Raw genomic sequence first — 21947 nt, 5'->3', positions numbered from 1 at the left:
CCCTGGGTTCTTAAGATCAAAGGCAGTCAAGTGACTGGCTCACGTAACAGTATCCATTCATGGCACAGGCTACGCAGAAGGAGTGTATGCAGCAGTGTCAGCAACTGTAGGAAATTGTATTTCTCCCCAGCTGCAGAGCTGGGGCTGTAATTAGGCCTTGTGGCACAGGGTCACAGGGGATATGTAGCTGTTGTCTTCAGGAGGTTAATAATTCCTAGTCTTTCTTATGACAAGATAGGGAGCCAATATTTTAGGGAGAGTTAATGGGTTACATAAATGGGCTTATGGAAGGACACACATTTGCTAGCAACCTTAAACATTATTTATAGTTTTGTATAGTTCAGTGATTTGCGTTTCTTTTTTCAGTTTGGCTCTCATATGAACCTAATTGACTCCCAAGTCAAGTTACTTTTGGAGAGGTAATAGACCTCTGCCTAATACATTTTGTTTATACTTCTATATGCAAACAGTTGTCATAATTTAGAAAATACTCCAAAGCATTGTATTTTATTGTAGCAAAGCATTCATTCGACTATGTCCTGTGCATGGTCCAAACATGCAAACAGCTCAAATCACATACATGGGTCTCCCTACCTTCCAACTGAAAGAACAGAATGCTTTCTGCAAGCCAAATAATGTATTCTGAAAGCTAAGAAACGCTATCTATTTGATTGTAGCCCAAATTCAATGCAGTTGTCACAAGTGCTGCCACAAACCAAATCTGTTTAAAATTAAAGGGGAGAAAGACATACTCGGTCTTGCATAAGCAGCAGTTTTGAAACTGCTGAAAATGGATCTCATCACTGAAGCTTGTCACTGAAGTGAAAGAGTCAAAAAGGCATTTTTGTGTGGCAGTGGGATAATTGTCTTTTTTCTACAAAGTCAGGCTTGTGATCCAAGATGTCAGAGAGGAGCGCTGCATTTCTGCTTAGAGAATATTCTTAATGCATCAAGTCCATTTGCATTAAATTTACTCTTTCACTAAACGAAATATAGGGGCAAATGTGCAGAATAATGACATTTCCATTCACTTTGGTGGCTGAGGCATCATCTGCTTCTTACTCAGAATAGTGATACGAGAAACAATTTGTCTTTACATAATATTCTACATAAAAAGAACTGAAAAAAGAGTGAAATTGCAAAACCAAGTATACCAGACTTGGGGTATTTCAGAAGTTAGTGTCCTAATTTGTCTCATTTATGCATTGTTTTATGATCTCATCAGATTTACCAAATTGGTGGAAGGAAATTAGGTGTAATGCTGGAGCATATCTCCTAGTTTACTTTCATCTGAAGAATTCAGCTCATGCACTTCAAAACTGCATTGTGTAAACCAAAACACAGTAAGTGGGGACAGCCAAGAGGTTCACCTCCAAGAATGACTGGAATTAAAATAGTCTTGTAGGTACATCCATTGTTTCTTTCTCTGCTATCTTCATGCGATGCATATGGCAGAAAGAGCTAATGAGCAGCTATTCAGTAGTTTGGTTTAACCTTTTGTTCCACTTGTGACCCAGTTCTGTTTATTGCCTACTGTTCAAAACCTGCTCTGAATCCAGAATTATTAACATCCTCACCAGTTTTTGTTAGTGCTCATCATAACAGTATGCAGGTACCTGGCAGCAGTAAGTTGGCTTGCACTTCCTCTTAGAGATGTGGAAGCGTGCAGAAGTTCACCTTCTGCAAGCAGTGGCAGATGAGCTGGAGAAGCTAGTATAAAAGCTATTGCTCATTTTGGATTCCAAGATTGAAATTCATCAGTCTGGAGGTTGGTTTTGGTTTTTCTTTTTAAGGGAGTTGAGCATTGGTCTTGCTCAGACCCCAGCTGTTTTAAGCTCTGTTGCAGCTGTTGAGTGCCCAGCTTTTCTGCAGGTTCCAGATTATCAAGCCAGACATCAGTAAAATGAAAAAAAAATTATTAATAAACAAATGTAAAATATAAAAAAAAATTAAAAATTGTTTGGAGCAAGTTGCCTGGCATTCTGCTGGGGGTCGGAGTTTGAGGCAAGAATGCCTGCTAATTTCAGCCACAACATTCAGGTGCACTTGTGATGCTTGCTTTTTTGTGAAGTCTCTTGTTTTTCTTCCTCTTGGAAGACAAGTTACATAAGGAACAGGTATCTTCAGTGGCCTAGCAGGAGCTGTGCTTGCCTTGGAGTTAGTCTTCTGGAAATAAGTAGCCCTAGAACTAAATACACTTGGGGCTTCCTGTGAATTTGTATCTTGTGTTTGGTAGGAAGCTTTACTTGGTCTGATGGAAGCTTTTCCACTGGGCTAAGGTACTACATTGCAAAACATAGCACTGGGTCTGCTTCTCTGGTAAGTCTCATAGAAAATCTCAAAAAAATGTTAAAAAGTAAAGGACTGAAAAAGGCAGCATCATCAGAAAGGCTGTGCTGCTACTGCCACCCCATCCAAAGGGGTGGATGGTCATGTAACTAAAGGACTGGACGATAACATGTCAGCACCAAGGGTCCAAGCAAAGTTTGCACAGACAGTGTCAGTTGATATTGCCTAACTCTGGAGTCCTTGATGCTGTAACCATAAAAATACTGCTTTTAGTGTAGTTCTCCCCACCCATGTAATTGCCCAGGCTTAAAAAAGCAAACTGTGGTGGAAAAAAAGGCACTGTGTGCCTTATACCTACAACATGAGTAGGTATAAGGCTGTATAGTGTAATGGTTAATAGCAGGTGTGAGGGCTCAACTCTAATGCCTGTAGTACCTCCAATGGACAGCTGTCATGATAGCAATTGAAAGCCTGAACTGCAGGGGTATATTAGACACTTCTTGAGCAAGTTTGGCATGTCTGTTGATAGTGGAAAGATGTGAAGAACTTGAAAACGCACATGTGCAGTGCTCACAAATCCTGTCTCACTCATTCTTTATACCAGTCATGTAAGTTAGATCCAGTGTCAGTGTAATAGCTTTATTGACCATTGTTTGTTGTAAATTACAAGTGGGAGACCAGGGTTGTTTTCTCTTTGTCATCAATATAAATCTGTTTGAAGAAATATGTAAAATAATTGATTTTGTGGAAAGTCTGTCTCTGAAACTTCTGGAAAACAGCTTGTTGAAGAAGGATGAATTAGCTCTGAAGGTAAGCCTACTCTGATACAGGGTTTGGACCAGATACCCTCCTGGTGTCCCTCCTAACTCAAATCACTCCATGACTCTTAATATGCTCTGAAACATGCAAATGAAAGTATCAGTGATGTAAGAAGAGATGTTGATGACAGTCAATGCCTGAATGCGCACCTCTAGCTCTTAACAGGACAGGTGGTACTTTGCAAGCCAGCAGACAGCAATGTGCTTCACTTCCTGTGTATAAAGCACATTCATGCTTAACCTGGCTTTGAGGATCACTTTGTTCGTATGGATGTTTTACTGTCAAGTAAAGCATTGATGCATACAAGTCAAATAGTATTTTGAAAGTTACTGTGGAGTTGCTTCTTTTCTAGTCTTAAGCAAATGACTGTGTGTTTATACCATGTCCATCCTCTCATTTAGAGGATACTAATAATTAGAGTTCCATAAATTCAGTTCCTACTTGATGAGGACAGTATGGTTTCTACACACATAAAGTTTCTACATACAGTTTCTATTTATAGAAACATTGAAATTTCTCAAATATATTAAATCTGCTATTATTTTGAGAAGAAATTAAAAGGAAGTATGCTTATCTTCAAACTCTGCAATTAAAGCTATTTTGGATTAGTGCACTAGATCATAAACAGTCTTTAAGATTAATGAGCTAAGTATTGGAGCAATCACATACTTTCCATTTTCATCCCTTCGGAATTGCACACTGGAACTTCTGAACATTCCTCCCTGTCTTCTCTGCAGAGTAATGGGAAGTTTCAGCAGAAGGGGAAGGAAGAGAACTTGTGTTTAGCATTCCTACTACTACTACAAAACCTGTGTATGTTTAAAAAAAGGAATACAAAATACTTTTCTCAATCTCTTAAGTTATACACGTTAGTATCTGGGGGGAGAGAAAGAAAGGATTAAAACACCTCGATCAGTGAGGTCTATTGTCCTAAATTCCAGAGTTTTTTTTTTAAAAAGATTTCTTTGTCTAGCAAACTGCTCCCAGGGAACAGTTGAGTAAGGCACGGTTGGCAGCCATGCAATTCCCTATCTCTACATTTATATGATTTAAAAAGCTTGTATATCCAAAGTCCCCATTGAACCGAAATTGCATTCAGACATTAGCTGTGCAGCTGGGAATATTTGCTGATTGATGTTTGTTTGTTTCAATAAAAATGAAAAATAAAAAATGGTTCCAAATATGCACAGAAGTTGTTGTTCACCAAGTCACTTTATGTGCAGTGTGAAAGCTTTCCTCCTCAGGACACTGACATTATAGCGTCTGCCTGTAGGATTTGTACCTGAAATTTGTCAAGTTGGAGGTCGTGCTCAGCGGTATATGTGTATCCTCAAGTCTTGCATTTTACTGTCCAAGAGAGTGAGCATTGTGTTGCCTCTGGCTTCCAGGATTTGCTTTCTGGATACATGCTGTTGAGGAACATCTTGAAGGAAATCTCAATCCCAGGACTATCTTTGATAATAAAAGATGGAAGGTTTTTCCATATTTGGGCTGGAAGATTCCTGCCTGTTTTTAGCTTTCCCAGAACTCAAGTTTCACATAAAGACATGGGGGTTTTAAGCTCTTAAATCCTTTCTTCCAGGAACAAAGATCAGCCATTGCAAATTTCATTGATGCCAAGATTGCCATATAATCTTTAAGCAAGAAAGAACAGTCAAGTACACTTCAAAACATTTGAAAATCAAGTACAGTCAAAAGCATTTCAGTCAAAGAAGTAAATGCAAATATCAAGCAAATGAAACATCCTTTTATTAATCACATAGAAATCACCTAACCCTTAAAGCCTGCCAGGAATGGGTACCATTTTGATGCAGGTGCTGAATGAATGCAAAGAAGTAAGTAGTTCCCAAAGACTAAGGTCGTTTGAGGTAAACAGGCGGAGGTGAGAGGTTTGGAGCAAACAGCCAGTGAGCAAGGGCCAGTAGCTGTCAGGCTTTGATTAAGAAATGTTCTCTGTAGCTGATGGTCCCTCCTCTGTCTCTGCTCCCGCTGTCTTACTAGGATGAGTCTTGTGATTTGCAGTTGAGAATAGGTGTCTGAAGTTGATTCTCTCAAATTAGCTGTAACACTTCCACTCTATCATTTCTTTCTCACATTCAGTAGATTCAGGGCCAAACTGTGTGAGGTGCAGAATGATTCAGAGAAAGGCATTAGAACCTTCTGTAGGTCTCTTAGGCTTTCCTTTAAGGACCTGGAGAAGATGACCATTAGAGTTCACTAGAATGAAACGTGACAGCTCGATGGTGTGTCATCTGCCATATACAACCTTAAACCAGACTCAGCATGTTAGTATTTAAATTGCTGCTGTAGTCACACCTGGAGTTGGCCACTTGTCTTTCTTGTTTCCCCACGGTGGCAGAGGACCAAAGACAGCCTTGTGTATTTGTAGATGTGGGAAGCTAAACAAAGTTAATCCCATCTGGGCTTGATCTCTGTCTTCCAGTCAGCTGTAACTGCATAAGCGTTGAGCTGCTGTGTGAAAGCGTGTGCCTGCTTTTTGTCCTTTCTTCTGATTTCTTCAATTTTCTTTCATTTGTGTAGCTTCCTAAGCGCTCTGCAGTAGAGGAGCCCACCTTAACTAGTTTCCCTGTGTACGTCCTTTCAAGGAATGTTGTCAATTAGAAGGACAAACCAAAACAGACACTTTATTTTGCAGTGTTTTATCTCCTCCGTGTTCATCTACTGCTAAAGGATTCAAGTAGTAAAGCTCATGGAGGTAGATACAAGCCCTGGGACTTCAGTGGTTGAATGGTCTGTATATTTGTACAGCAGAATGTAAGCTTTGGATGGTGTATACTCTGGAAAACATTTTGGTATCTAAATATTGAGGCATGATTCTTTCAGTGAGACTGTTAGGTGGAGGTAGGTTCAGTATACCGATTTCATAAATAACCTATTTTGCTCAATATAAAATGCTGTAATTTGAATTCAGAGTGGCAGTCTGATTCCCTGCTCTATGTTCTAATAGTATGTCTCTAAAAGAACAGTGGAGAATTTAGCTCAGGTAGGAGAGTACTAAGACCAGGGATTAGAATAACCCAAATAATCAAAGAACTGTTTAATAGGAAACTAACAGCTAGGATATTTAACCTAGTAGATGATATTACCAGCAGTTCCTTCTGTTACTAAGTTGAACAGAGTTGTGCTTGGGAACATATGCAAATTCCAAATTTGCAGCTTCACAGATTACTACTTTTTGCCCGTGACAGCTCTGTAACATCTTTAGAATTTAGATTCTTGTTTGCTTCTATTTTGAATACAGCTATAGACTAATTGTCACTGTATTCATCTAGGATTAAAATTTATTGTACCTAAAGAACATAATTGCTACTTATTAATATTTATTCCTTACAAGTTAAGTACGAGGTTCTCATTCACATGCAGTGGGTGTTTTTTGCATGCAAGTTGTTAAAGTCTTATGTAGTCCAGAGTTGTACTTAGTAGAATACCATGGGGTCCAGCTTGCTGTTGTGCTGTATAAAAACAGTAGCTAATTTTGGTGGCTTTTTAGAAAGAAATTTGACTATAAATTGGACCTTTTGACAATAGCATAACAGGAAAGGGTGTGGGAGCACAATCTATTTTATAGTTTGTATAATTTCAAAATGCCTATATGAATTATTTTCATATTTCATTCAGATTGTCATATTTTAGGCAGAATGCTGCTGATCATTATTAATCAGCTGTAATATCTGAAGCAAAGCAATTCTTCTTAGAAATAAAGCATTAATGACAGGAGTTGAAGGTTTTATACCAATTCGTCTGAAGACCAAATGCTTTCGTGGCATGCTGTAACCAGTACTTGATACCCACAAATCCTGCTGAATGACATTGCAGTATTATTTTTCCCACCCTTGCAGTTAAGAATGTGTTATTATGTTAAAGATAGATTGGAAAATAAATCTTGTCAATGTATGTTTTAAAAAGCTGTTGATAGTCCGCTCTCTCTCTCTCTGGAGTGGAGTTGGCTGTATTTCTCTTGCCAACGTTGATGTTCGTAAATAAGTTTGAATACTAGTGTGAGGTGTCCCTGTCCATGGCAGGGGGGGTGGAACTGGATGATCTTGAGGTCCTTTCCAACCCTAATTATTCTATGATTCTGTGATTCTACTAACTCTGAGATTGACGCAGAAAAGGTAGTGTAGCTTTCCTTGGTAAGTTAATTCTGTTTGTGTCAGTATAAATGGTTAAAGTATAAGCCACCAGTTAGGAAGAGAAAGCTGAAGGAACTAAAGGATGCACAGTTTGCACAGACAGTGCTTACAATGTGCAGACAACAGTGACTGTTGCGGTCTTGATTCTTGCAAGATTTTATTTAATAACAAGTGTCATTGATTACTGGAAGATTACATTGATGGACACGTAACTTATCCTTGCCCAGCATAGCAGCAACCTATGGTAAGAGGTAAAAAAAAAAAAAAAGGCAGTTTTTTCTGTCAGATTCAGCAGATCCCGCAGTCCTGCTGTGCGAGCAGCAATCTGTTGAAATGCAGGATTTCAGCCTGCGAGTCTGACTGCAAACCTTCTGGGAGCTGCTCTTCCCTGCTGGTGACTAATGTGCAGGAGCTGACCCATGCATACAGTGACCACTGCAACGTTACGAAGACTAAAATAGCGCTGAGTTATTTCCAAGTGTACAAAACCAGGCACTTTAAAACAGTTGGGCCTTTCTGCCTTGAAGTCCCTTCTGTGTGGGTGTCTCTGAGCAGCCCTGTCTGTAGGAACCTCTGCAGTTCAAGGCAAACCAGCAGCTTTTCAGCAAGGCTGAATGCCTTGCATGGATTTTTCTACTACTTTCAATGGTTCTTCATAGATGCTGCTTGTACAAAGCAAATACGTGTAGAAGTCTTCACAAACTTAGAGCCTAAATTGATTGCAGGTTTTAGCCATTCTGTACTGAATGGGTTTTGATTTAAGGCTGTTTGGTTTTTTAAATTCTTCTTTCCTAACTGTTATAGGTTGTAATATTTTAACATTGTACAATTCTGATTTTAGTAGTGACTTTGAGGGAAATAAGTTGCTTTTATGTGTTCTGATGTGCATTACTTTTCTCCCAGTTCAATATTCAGGAAATGCAATCATTATACATTGTAATTTGAGTTGAAGTACAAAGTTCGTGAGTCTTTCATTCTTGACACTGCATCAGCTGTAGCTGTCAGAGTGCGAACCTGCTGGACATAGATGACACTATCTTATCTAAACAGTCTTTTCTAAGCTTCAAAGATTGGTAAGTTTCCACACCACCATCACTCCTTCCACACCCTTCCCTCCTTCCCCCCATCTTTTTCCTCTTCCTTTTCAATGTACACCTGTTTGGAAGGAACTTGCAGTAAGATACATGATGCCTGCCAGCACTCCTCAATCCCAGCGCTGCATCTTTCCAGACATGGAAAAAGTCCTCCTCTTGCTCCCTGTCTGCATATATTCAAATTGCTTCTCTTAAGTTTTCGTCATGACAGGCTATTATCTTGATGTTGCCTCTGATGTGTTGTATATGATCGTGTACAGGGTTTGTAATGGGAAGGGTGGGTTTACCACTTAAAACTTCCATCATACTGATGCAAAAGAAGTATTACAGTGTGCAACTGAATAACACACTGCTGTTGAGTCTTTTGAAAAAGAGGTCTGAATTTCAGAGGTGATGGGGAGTCATCTCTTTTTCCCTTTGGGAACTCTAACCCCTGTCAGGCAAGTGCATCTTCTTTGGGAACTGAAGGATGGTTTTTGAAGGAGTCCATCCTGGTTTGGAGCTGTGGCAGTGGCACTCATGGCACAGAACAGACTAATGTCTAGTAATCCCTATAGTCAGTACCACAGGTATCTGCAGGTGTGACACAGCAGCAAATTCAGTATAGTTCCTGTCACCTTCTTAGGACAGGAAAGTTTACAGTCTGTCCTCATCGTATGACAGCCAGTTGCAGCTACGCCACCGCTGTAAAATGAACCCTAAAACTGCATCCCTAAATTGGGCATCTCTATAGCTATCTGATGCTGACTCTGTGAATCTTACAGGTAGTTACCTACACATTATATGAAGCTTTGAACAGCTTCTCTGTTGCCCAAACATTGTCAGTGTTTAGTACAGCATTTTGGTTTCTCACTTTCTGATTCCTCCCTGTTGTACGGTTGTCTTACCTTGTGCTGCAAGAAATGAAGCTTGAAAACTGAACTACAACTGAGTGTTTCATCTAGTGGGCCTAAAAGAAAGCCATGATAATCAGAAATACCACAAGTTCTTCTCTAGCACCTGAGGGAAGAGGGGGAAAAAAACCCTATATTTTTAGTATTTAAATGATGTTTTGGTTTATTTTTTAAACTGGGTTTGATTGGAATTTTTAGGGACCCATTGTTTTATGTCTGATATGGTCTCTGTGTGTTGGCAGATTTTAATCTGTTCCAGTGGGCTGCTGGCTGGACAAGGACTGCATATTATGTCTGCTTTTCAGTGGCACTGCCAGGGGACAGATGGGCCTTTTGCCCTTGTCTGTGAACACTCAGAAATTAAATGTAGCTTAACCTTAGCACAGTCTGGGGAGAAGTTACTACAACCTTGCCATACTCAATTTTTTTAGTAAGATTGTGACATCTGTACTGGCAGAAAAATCCCACCCTACAGCAACAAAAGAAACCCTGCTAAATCATTTGTGGTTTAATCATTGTCACATTGCAACCACAAAGTACCCTAAGTAGCGGCCAAAAAAAATCCTGTTAGGCCTTTTCAGAGCACTTTCCTACCAAAGTGGCTAAATACGCACAGTAATTCTAAATTACTTTTGTATTCTGTTTCTACTTTATGTTCTCAAACAGTTTCTAATAAAACATCAGAAAATAATCACTGGAGTGAAAACACTAGTGAGTTAACAGCAACTGAGGAACAGTTTATAGTGTGATGTGTTATAATAACTCATCTTCTTAATTCTACTGTTTAAAAAGTTACAGTATATTCATTAAAAGGTAGGGATGCTTTTGATTTCTTGATGCATTTCTTTTTCTCTTTTTGGAACAAAAATCTTCCCTATCAAAAGTGGGATCCAGAAGGCCGCAGATTATTGCAAAGATCTGCATATAATATTTCTGAGTCCCTAAACCATGGTGTTTGAGCTGAAATTTGGTGGTTTAGCAAACGGATAATTAGGGAGCATTTTCAAGGAAGTAAAAGAATATTCACTTTATCTTTTTCTTTTCTGTCACAGTATCTAAGAATATCAGATAACATTTAGGTTGATGGGAGTAAATTTAAAAAAAAACTTTTAGTAATCTTAATGTATTAAGTTTGCCATTTTTAAATACAGTACCTCATACATCTGTAAACCTCTGCTACACTGTTTGCAGGGTATCTGAAAACTAATAGCTTCCATAGTTATATGTTGTATAATTTGTGATCTCACATTTCATTACTGGATATATCTACTATCTGGTCATTGCTGTGTAGTTCATTCACTCTGTATCTCAAGGGATTTCAAATGCTTTGGTTGCTGTAAAAGGTGCTTTTTGTCCTGGCCTCTCACCCAAGCACATGCTTCATGGCAGGTAACAAATTGCAGCCTAATGAACCTTAGTAACTGAGCTTTCCTGGGGAGCCAGTCGCTGGTTCAGTGACCTTATTACCCAGTATCTCATTTGGCAAAGAATTAAGAATGGAGCAGACACATCATCAGCAGATTTTCCTGAGTGCAGACTCATTTTGATACAAGCTTTCAAAGTCCAAGGACCCTTCAGTCTAGCTTTATAAACCTCATCTGTCAGTGGACTATAATTGGTTTATAAATTGGCTTAAAGATAATAATGGAACTAACCTTTTTACACAAAAAGCATGTCTGCAACTATGGTAAACTTCGTCAAAGCTTAAAAATAGTAGTTCTGAATAATGCAGGAGTAAAACATCCTAGTGAGTGATTGGTGGTGGGAGATTAGTGCAGGCTGCTGTTGCAAAACAGTCAGCCGTTGCAGTAACTCACAAAACTGATGTTAGGGCCACTTGTGGAAGTTGTTTGTTGTGGGTTTTTTTAGTTGGTTTTTAACTGCTTTTTCTCGCAACAAGAATGCTAATACGGTGTTTGACTTCTGCTGCCTCAGCTTGTGGTGAGGTACAGAGCTCTCCACTGGACCACCGTTAATCCAAAAAACTGAAGTGCCTGAACATCAAGTAACATCCGTGAATTAAGGATTCTTTATACGAAATGTTGTTCCTTCAGCATTGTATAATTAGAGTTTTTTCTTCACATCTGCTCCTCTTGGGCAGATTGTTCCCTGTCTGCCTGCCCAGAGGCTTCTTTATTACTGTTTTCTTTGTTTTAACATGCTAAAGCTGTCTACACAGAGATGCGCACACACACATCTGAACAGGATATAGGTATCTCTGTGTTTTAACACAGGGATTCACATACCCCCACTGCAAATCCTTCTGGCACATCCAGACTGTTAAATTGTATGTCATGTGAGAGTACCAAAATATTCTGGTCATGGTTTTCCTAGGCAAGTTAGCTGTGATATTTAATTTGTCCTCCCTTCACTGCTTTCTGCAACTGTTGGAATTCAGTATGTGCGTAGGAAAATTAGATTAGCAGAATGTGAGGCCTTTTGCTCTTCAGGTTACTTACTGGTTAACCTAAATGGTAGTTGCCATGCCAGCCAGTTCAAGAGAGCTGGGTTTGCACAGGCCATTGTATTATAAAGATTCCAATAGCCAGATAAAACTAATACACTTTTAGGTTTAAAATAAATGTGAAGAGTTGCATATTTCTGTTTACTGTATATTTAATCTGTACAACATATCAATACACTTTAGGTATAACATGGACTAGGAGATCTTTCTTGAATTACAATGCTTCCTTTCTTCAGTAGATTGTATTCTGTACTTTTAAGTAATTGCCCTATTAATTGCCCTGTAAAGTAGTTCTTTCTCTTCATGTTAATGTTTTTAAGATTATAAGGGTACTAAGAAATGTTTAAAGATTGGCATTTATGTCTCCCTTCTTTGCCAAATTCTCTGTTTAGAAAAAAAAAAGGGGGGAAAGATGTTTGTAACTTATTATTAAAGTTTATTCCTAGCATGATGGGAATCAGCTCATATCAAACAAGGCAAGGATATTGCCATTGTTTAAGCGAAGACTAGTAAGATCACTTCACTTAGTTCACTGTCTCTAGTGAGCTTAAAAATATCCTCATATTTTGTCTTAGCACACTAGTGATAGTCTGTGTTGTATTGTACAATGCTTGTAGGTTAGGTGGTTTGGAGGGGAGTGGCTAATAGTTGAAAATACCACCACATTGAATTTGTAGTAGCATAAAACGTGAAGCCAGACCATAGAATAGAAAATGCAATCTATCTATAAGCATTTTTAAATTAAGATTAATTGAACACGTATTTACTTGTAAACCAAGATTTTTACTATTTACTACTCCATCAGTAGCTTAAATTCCCTCCATGTAGACCTGACCCAGTGCTTTCTGCAGCATGCATGAAAGAGCTGCAGCTGAAGTACTTCCCATCTCTAGGAAAACTGATGGCACTGGCTAGACGGTAAGAGGGTGGTCCAGATCATTTTGCTGGGCTCTGTCCGAAGCACTGCCCTTGTTCTAAGAGAGAGTCCAAAGCTTCAGGTTTTCCATCCAGCCTCATTGTTTGTTTCACAGTGGAGGCTTGTGTTGTCCTCAGTGTCTAATGAAATAGATGAACAAAAACCAAACCAGCTGGAGAACACAGAACTCCAGGCAGGAGGAGGAGCAGAGAAATAGTCATGCTTTTTCTCAATGAGAGACAAATAAAGTAGACGTGATGGAAGAAGGGTCTCTGATCAATTTGCTCAGTGCCCAGAAATACTTACGGTTTACAGCCTCAGCAGTCTTTTCAGTTAGGACATTAGTGTCATTCATTTCCTCTATTAAACTTCTGCAGACAAATGGTTATGTGTTTTCTAGTGGTTTTATGTCTGATCAGTTTAATCCTTGTATCTCTTGTTAGTTGTACCTCTTGGTTTGATACAGGTCACCCTGTTTCTGTAAGTGGAGTCAGTGTATTTGGACTGAGACAAATAGTACCAGCACAGCTGTAGAAGGGAGCTGTGCTGCAGACTACAGGCACCTCATCTTCAGTTCTCTCAGGCACCTCATCTTAAGCTGATTCAGAACATCCAGGATATGGTTGTGGTTTTGTCTTCTAGCAACAGAGTTCTGACCTTCATTTATATCAAGAGACAATGAGGCTTCGAACAGTTGACCAGGGTCAGAAATTACATATGGCTTTTCAGTCATGGCGATGAAAATAGAAGACTTGTGGTAATACTCAGTTAGGAAATAATGGGAGAGATTTCAAAAGAACATCTAGTCTCCCAAGAAAGAGTATTGAAGGCTTTTAGAGTAGTTAATGTTGACTGCAAAGTACCGAAGCTGAACTGGGAGTTACACACAGAAATTCTGTATTCCCACAACCTCAAAGTAAACAGGAAAGCAACTGTGATTCAGTAATACTCCCAGTTTGATATCTGCAATATTGATGTGATAGATCGTAATGATTTCAGGTTTCCACACAGTAGATTGGAGGCTATTGTGAAATAACTTTAAAGAATAGATGAATCTAGAGAAGTCAAACTTGCAATGCAGTCAATGTTCAAAAAGATAAATTCCTTTAAAATGTAATTATGTTGAACATGGTTGTCAAAGAACAACTTGTTATAGTTGTATTATTTCATACTGAAGGAAGACTAAATTCCTTTTCAAAGGAGGGAAAACGCAAGAATAGCACATTTTGAACAGGAAAGCTGGATTTTGTGGGTGAGCGTCACTCACATGGGCACTTTTGGCCTGTCTGAGGAAACCGCAGCCAAGAGTTTGTCCGCATATTGTTTGTCCAGCATATTGTCCAGGATATCCACACCTCTGTCTTGTGCTCTTGCTTGGGCCAGGAAGGTGCTTCTTCAGCTGCACGCATGCAACAGGCTGAAAAGTTTGATCTCTGAGTAATCTGATGGGGAAAAGGAGGCTGCCTATTAACTAACTTACATGCTGAGCTGATTCCCAGACAGCATTAATGGGACCGTCAAGGTGCATCGGTTTCTGTGTGGATGGTGTACAAGAGGGAGCAGTCCCCTGCTCTTCACTTTGGTTCCGATCTCTGTATCAGAGCCATATAAGACAACTGAATTTTATTTAAGCACTCCCATAGGATGATTTTCTTTCAGTCTTTGAAGCCTCAGTACTTTCAGCAGAAAGTGCTAATGTAATTATGAAATGACATGCATGTTCACAAGACCCTAGAGCTGCATCTTTAACAGGATTAAAGCAAATGGAACTTGATGGGGTTTTGGCCTTTAAAATTGCTCATTTTTTATTTGTTTAATCATGCCAAAATTGAACAAGGAAAATATTCTTCTACTGTACCTTAGCCCTAGTTGTCTTGACTCTGCAATTGCTCTGTTGATGATGACTCAAAGCCATAGTGAACTAATTAAGACAGTACTGTGTTAGTAACAAAAGAGCTGCTTTCTTCCTCCCTCCTCCCCCAAGCAGTTTGTCAAACAAGATTGTATCCTATACCAAAATAATAGAAATCTAATGTATCCTGGCACTCTGTCTCTAGTCAACCAAATGTATTTTGTAATGCTCTTCTAGTACGTATATTAGAGGACTTGTGTTCTACACAGCCCATTAACACAAGGGAATCATCAATTTCTGGAAAGTGTCTTTGCCAGAAAGATGTAGGTTTTAAATCTTCTACGTACATAGAAAAGTACTGTCCATCTCAAATGTTCTAAATAGTTATGATCATTATTGAAAATAATAGGATAGTAATATTTTATGCTCTGCATTTTAAATAACTACATTTTTGAGTTTACATTCTTTTAGAAAACTCACTGATACATTTGGATCTGCGTAGGCATGATTAGATACAGTGTCTTATTATTTTTTCATGTGAATCTGGCTTATAAGGTTCTGCTGTTTCTCTCGTTTGTAGATTTCTGTGCTTCACATGCATGGTAAGATGATTTTGACTTGTTTAAAGTATTTTTGTGCTAATATAGTTGCTCTTTACACCTTTTTTTTTTTGTATAAGCAAAGGGTACGTGTGTTACATCTGCTTTTGGATAGTCGTCTTTAAAAACTTTCAGCAATAGTTAACTCAGCTGCTTATTTCTGCTCTCTAAGGGGTCGCCTGGCCTGATATGCACCGTCTGGCTGACAGAGTCCATCTGGAGGAGTTGACTAAAATTGGCATTCTGAAAGGCAATGTAGATGACATGGTGAAGGTTCATCTGGGTGCAATATTTATGCCACACGGACTTGGACACCTACTTGGAATCGATGTGCATGATGTTGGAGGCTACCCAGAGGTTAGTGTTAGTCCATTCTCAACTGCCTTACAGATTAACCACTCTTAATTCTGCCAGTGTTTTTGTTAGTTTATGTATGATTAGCCTGTTGCATCCTCTCAGAAGTAGAGCAAATATGCATTTAAGTGTGGTATTTCATGCAGTTTTCTTCAAGAGAATCTGTTAGTTCATTAAAACATAAAGTTCTGACGTGGAGAAGTCAACTGATTATGTCCTTCTGGCATTCTTAATCTGTTCAATTCCTATACAGCTTGTGTTGTTCCTCCATGAGTTTCCACTGTAGAATATATCACTTAAGCATAATGTGTGGTGTCACAGAGAGCGCCTAAGACCTATAGTCTTATAGGGGAGACTCACTTGCTCCATTCCAGATGTGAGGCAGCAGTGGGAGCTCACTGCTGCACCTGGGCTAGTAAATTTCACTGACTGTGTCATATGGAAACAAGCTGGCTCATATTCCTTGAAATCTGATTTCCAGTGTCAGCATGGGCACCAGTGTGGATGTGTTGTCCTGTAATGAGAATAGAAAGAGAAACCAGCAAGTTTTACAGTGTTTGCATATGTGAAAGTGTATAGGCTCTTGCATTCTGAGTTTCTGCAGAAAACACACAATGATTACCTTTTTCCTTGAATTAACACAATGGCTCATGGCTGTGGTCTGGCAGCAGAATGGGTAAAATTCTGTAACCTGTGAACAGGAAGATGTTTGCAATGATGCTGAAAAAATCTCTAAGGGGAATTGAACTTAAGGTTTGAATAAAGGAAGGAAGCTTCCAGCAGCTTCTGAAAGATTTCAGAAGGATTTTCTGTGTGTTATGTTTTGGTTACTTGAGGGTAGCTGTTTAAGGTTTTTTAATAATACAGTAGGAAAATTTATCACTTGTCTTCTCTCTTATGTAAGATGTTCTTTTACAAGAACCTGAAAAAGAAGCTAGGAACTTTTTAGGTGTGGTTTAAGCATGTTTTGGAGCTTGCTCATATTGGATGAACAGGATACATAAGCTGCAGCTGGATTCATTTTGCAGGCAGGGAACAAACAGTCCATAGTATTTGAGGGTACTCGTGTTCACAGTGTACTTACTGTGACCAGTACTGTGATAGCAGTGTATTATCATCAGCTAATAAACTTACATGTAGTACAAATGAAACAAAAATCAAAAGCAGCCTTATTCTGATTTTAAAGTTTCTTCACTCGCTAATACAGAAAGGGTGGATGTTTGCCTCACTATCTCCCAGGTGCATTCTCTCTGTGTACAAATGGAGACATTCAGCAAAGTACAAGGGATGGGATTACTTGCAGAGTTCATAGACTTAAAAATCCAGGACCCTAATGTGTTGCATGCCTTCACTTAGATTGTTGTGAATAACCTTTCTGAATTTGAAGCTGGCGAATGAAGTTGCTAAGCCGCTGTCCATCATATTTGAAAAATCATGGCAGTCAGGAGAAGTTCCCAATGACTGGAAAAAGGGAAATATAACCCCCATTTTCAAGAAGGGGAAAATGCATGACCCAGGGAATTACAGACCAGTCAGTCTCACCTCCATGCCTGGCAAAATCTTGGAGCAGATTCTCCTGGAAGGCATGCTAAGGCACATGAAAAACAACAAGGTGCTTGGTGACAGCCAGCATGGCTTCACTAAGGGGAAATCCTGCCTGACCAATTTGGTGGCCTTCTATGATGGGGCTACAGAACTGATGGACAGGGGTAGATCAATTGACGTCATCTACCTGGACTTGTGCAAAGCATTCGACACTGTCCCACATGACATCCTTGTCTCTAAATTGGAGTGACATCAATTTGATGGATGGACCACTCAGTGGATAAAGAACTGGCTGGATGGCCACACGCAAAGAGTTGTAGTCAATGGCTCAATGTCCGGCTGGAGACCAGTAACGAGTGGTGTCCCTCAGGGATCGGTGTTGGGACCGGTCTTGTTCAACATCTTTGTCGGTGACATGGACAGTGGGATTGAGTGCACCCTCAGTGAGTTTGGCAATGACACCAAGCTGTGTGGTTCAGTTGGTACACTGGAGGGAAGGAATGCCATCCAGAGGGACCTTGACACGCTTGTGAGGTGGGCTGATGCCAACCTCATGAAGTTTAACCATGACAAGTGCAAGGTCCTACACCTGGGTCGGAGCAATCCCAGGCACAGCTACAGGTTGGGCAGAGAAGAGATTCAGAGCAGCCCTGCAAAGAAGGACTTGGGGGTGTTGGTTGATGAGGAGCTTAATATGAGGCAGCTTCAGTGTGCACTCACAGCCCAGAAAGCCAACCGTATCCTGGGCTGCATCAAAAGGAGCGTGACCAGCAGGTTGAAGGAGGTGACCCTGCCCCTCTACTCTGCTCTTGTGAGACCTCACTTGGAGTATTGTGTGCAGTTCTGGTGTCCTCAACATAAAAAGGACACGGAACTGTTGGAACAAGTCCAGAGGAGGCCACGAGGATGATCAGGGGACTGGAGCACCTCCTGTATGAAGACAGGCTGAGGAAGTTGAGGCTGCTCAGCCTGGAGAAGAGAAGGCTGCGTGGAGACCTCATAGCAGCCTTCCAGTACCTGAAGGGGGCCTATAGGGATGCTGCGGAAGGACTCTTCATTAGGGACTGTACTGATAGGGCAAGGGGTAATGGGTTAAAACTTAAACAGGAGAAGTTTAGATTAGATACAAGGAAGCAGCTCTTCACAGTGGGGATGGTGAGGCACTGGAATTGGTTGCCCAAGGAAGTGGTGAATGCTCCATCCCTGGCAATGTTCAAGGCCGGGCTGGAAAGAGCCTTGGGTGACATGGTTTTAGTGCAAGGTCTCGCTTGGAACTTGATGATCTTAAGGTCCTTACCAACCCTAATTATTCTATGATTCTATATAAACTGGAGCACGCATTCAAGACTTGGTAGGATAAAGAGACAACTAAATTTTTAGGGACAAGTGAGAAGAATTACGAAGAGTGAAAACTACAGTGCTTGGGGTTTACTTAGATATTGTGTGCTTTGAAGGTTAGAGCAAGTTCTTTAATTTCGAGGTAGATTTTGGAGCTGATTTTGGGGGAGTATAGGGCAATGGACCCTATATACCTTGATCTCTGAGCAGATTTCAGTAGTGGGGCATAAGGGCTACAGAATCTGGTTTTGACGCTTTTTATTAACATATGAGCAAATTTATAGCTGTTAATTTTCTGGTATATTATATAATTTAAGGGTCATTTTTCTGAAAGACCAAGCTATCCACAGTTTTGAAAGAGCAGCCTGTTATAAATATAGGATATATATTCCTGTAGGGATGCAGGGGTTGTATTGTCAAATGAGTTCTACTCTTCAGTTTCATGCCTAATGGGTGTAAAAATACCAGAGCTCTATGTATATGGAGAATTTTATACCTGCAAGTATTAAAATTATTTGTTTGTGTAGATATGCAACTGCATTCTTACATTAAGAATGTTCACGTAGCTGATTTACTTTCAAAATCCAATCCTAACTAACAAATTTCCTGAATATGGGGGAAGCCTGTGTGTGAGCTCACAAATAGGTAAAGTCCTGTATTTGCATATAAATGTGCACATAGATGGATGTATAGAATCAGGTTAGCTTGAAAAATAATGTATCTGCAGAAAAGTAATGTTCTGCAGAAGAGCAATCCCTTTAAACTCTCTCTGCAGCATTAATTGACCTCCATTAGACCCATGACTTCTGTTTGACGCAAAGCATGAGGCTCTTTATATTGGGTCATTTGACTAAGGTGAGGTACCTGAGTGCCAGAGCATCTGATTGTGGAAGACCCACGTCAAAAGCCTATTGATAGAGTGAACTTTAGGCTTCTCTAGGCTTGAAGCTGCAAAGGGAGGCACAGTCCATGCCCGTGACAGGAGGCAGCTGTAGGGCTGAGGCCATGATGACAGTGTAAGGCTTTAGGGGATGTGGTTTTCCCCAGGTAAATCTAAACATGAGCAACTGAGTATCTCTCTTGTGTGATACATATCTCTTAAATGGGAGAAGGCTTTTTATCTATGCCTTGTTGTTTTATGAAAAAAAGGCATTTTGAAGACATGTAGTATGCTGTGGAGGGGGTTTTGGTGCATTTTAAATGTTTAGCAGCTAACAAGATTTTCACAAGGAATTTCATAAAGCCATTTTTTGTGTTTATTGTACACTGAGTCCATGCCTGTAGTATCATGCTCTATTTTTCTAGCTGGTTAAGAAGGAACTTAATTGCTTTTGGCTGAGGGAATTTCTGGGAGTATTACAAAGGATTTTTTATAAATAAAAACTTTCCAAGTGGATATTATTCCATTATTTTCCCTCAAGTGTAAACAGTTACATTTGGAATAATACAATAAGATTTAATTTCCTAATTTTTATCCATCACAAAGATTTTTGTGTTCCAAAAAAACTATTTCCAGACATTGTTAGCTTAGCTTAGTTATTCATTAGTAGCCAAAGATTTCTTTTTTCAAAATTGGCAAGAATATGTTTTCATCTTTTCCAGTAAGCTGCTTTCACATGCAACATTGAACAAGCACTTTCTTCCTCTTTGACAAACATTGTAAAAAGCTTGCAGATTTTCTGCAAAGGAAACTCTAGGATAGAAAACTCTGTTAGAAAATATAACATTTCCCTTCCTTTTTTTTGCCATGATAAAGAATAACTGGGTTTGGCCAGCAATAAATCCATCTTAGCACCCTCATTTTAGGACAAGATGTTTCAGACAGTGAAACCACCAGTGCTTCCCATTGAAGCATATAAGTAAATGTCTTAATTTTCAGAAGTACTCAGCAGTGAAGAGCTCCTTGGGGAACTGAGTCCCCTGCAGTGTACTGTGGTATTTCTCGTGGGGAAACTGAATGTCAAACACGTCTTTGAAAACCAGTCTGCTTCTTTTGAGGGTCTAACTACAACTTCAGCAGTTCTGAAAATGCAGCCCCAGTGGTACTAATCACTTCAGAAAATCTGGCCCTTAGTCAGACTGAGTTAGCTTCAAAGGGTGAAAACTCCACTGGGCTTAGCTTCAGCTCTAGAATTTAATCATGGAGATGGTTTTTCCACACTCTTTCATTTGTTTCTAGGTAAATTCGATATGGGATATAAATGAGGGCTTGTGCCTGTTGCAATGAGCAGAACGTGGCAGGTGATCCTGAGTTTTGAAACCCTGAGGTAGATGGGGCTGAAGTTTTCATTTAAATCTAGGTTCTGTGTCTCTAGATGCTTGAGTTGATTCAATTTCATGTTATATTAATTGACTGTAAGGCTCTAAAGAACACTAAGTACATTTGATGACTTTCTATAATAATAAGCCAGTTAATTTAAGTTAGGTTAATAAGTACTGTGATTTTAACATCTTACGAATTAAGAGTTTCATTTTGTTTTGTCTTTTGGAATTGTATGATTTATCTTAAAGTTTTAATTTATTTTTCTATTCTTGTGAAAAGCTGATTCTTTCATCACTATTCTGCATCAACAAATGAAGGTTAGAGGTTTGTTTTGATCCTGGAGTTACCTGTGTCCCTCCATTACTCTGCATGCTTGGGAATATCTGCTGCTCAGAGAGGTATACAGGCTGTGTCTGGCTTTAACAGAAAGCTTGCTCCCAGATCCGAGATGACTGGAGATTTAAGTCACCCAACTTACCAGAGAATACAGGAATAATCTTGTTCCCTTTCTTGTTCTGGCAAAAGTTATTTTCCTTATGTATCCTACTTTATGCTGAAGCAGAAGATTCCATTTTTTTGTGGTTAGCATTGCAAATGATGCATTAATGTTTTTTCCTTCAAGAAGCAGAGGATGAGGTGAATTTACCAAGAAGCCTAGAGCTGTTACATAGAGCCCCAGTGATGCAAATTGCTTCACGTGGTCAAAGCCTTGCTGTAGCTCAGCGTACCCAGAACCTGCAAACATGAAACAACCTGTATGGTAGGTGTTCCTATGAGCAAAGAGTAAATGGGTCTTTCACCAGTTTTAGCTCTAGGTTTTGTTCTTGTAGGCCACTGTATACCTTGAGAAAAGTTTAAGAGAAAAAAAGCTGTTGCTTCTGCTTCGTGGGGTCCCCTTGAATCACTTTCTTTTTGATTCTTTGAATTCTTGCATTGCAGAGCCCTGTTGTGTGGGCCACTAGGCAGGCAGAGTGCAGGCAAGAAAAAAGTTGTTGAAGGCCTTAAATTCTACAGCATTTCCATGCAGAGGAGCACTGAAATCCATATTGCTTATTGTTATCTGTTCAGTCAAACATCACGCAGGAGAGTTTCTTGCAGTGTAAGATTCTTCTGTGGGATTTAAACCCCTCCCAGAGGTAGGCTAATAGATATTCTTACCCTGCTTTGGAATCTTAAGTGTACTCAGCAAAGTTGCAGTCAGTTCCCTGCAGCTTTTTCCTGTAAGGATAGATGCTGGATTTTGGGTGTTCATGAAAACTTAGGACTTGAGCAGCGGCAGAAGAGGAGGGAAGGCTCAGGTGCTGTGTCAGTGCAGTGCCATGGTGCAGACCATGCTCTGTCATACCACAAGGTTTCCCTCCTACTCT

General features: G+C 39.7%; 1 protein-coding gene across 2 annotated transcripts in view; it reads left to right on the top strand.

Annotated features, from left to right (window-relative positions):
- PEPD (peptidase D) overlaps nucleotides 1-21947 on the top strand; it is a 141030-nt gene that overhangs the window by 103643 nt on the left and 15440 nt on the right. For both annotated transcript variants that reach the window (XM_062604884.1, XM_062604885.1), the window contains one exon: nucleotides 15253-15437. In XM_062604884.1, the coding sequence (XP_062460868.1) occupies nucleotides 15253-15437 (185 nt within the window). The remainder of the gene's footprint in view (nucleotides 1-15252; nucleotides 15438-21947) is intronic.

This window comes from Pezoporus occidentalis, unplaced genomic scaffold, assembly GCF_034315485.1.
Source record: "Pezoporus occidentalis ecotype Australia unplaced genomic scaffold, CSIRO_AGI_Poc_V1 ctg89, whole genome shotgun sequence".
Lineage (NCBI taxonomy): Eukaryota > Metazoa > Chordata > Aves > Psittaciformes > Psittacidae > Pezoporus > Pezoporus occidentalis.
This window is presented reverse-complemented; position numbering and strand designations above follow the sequence as displayed.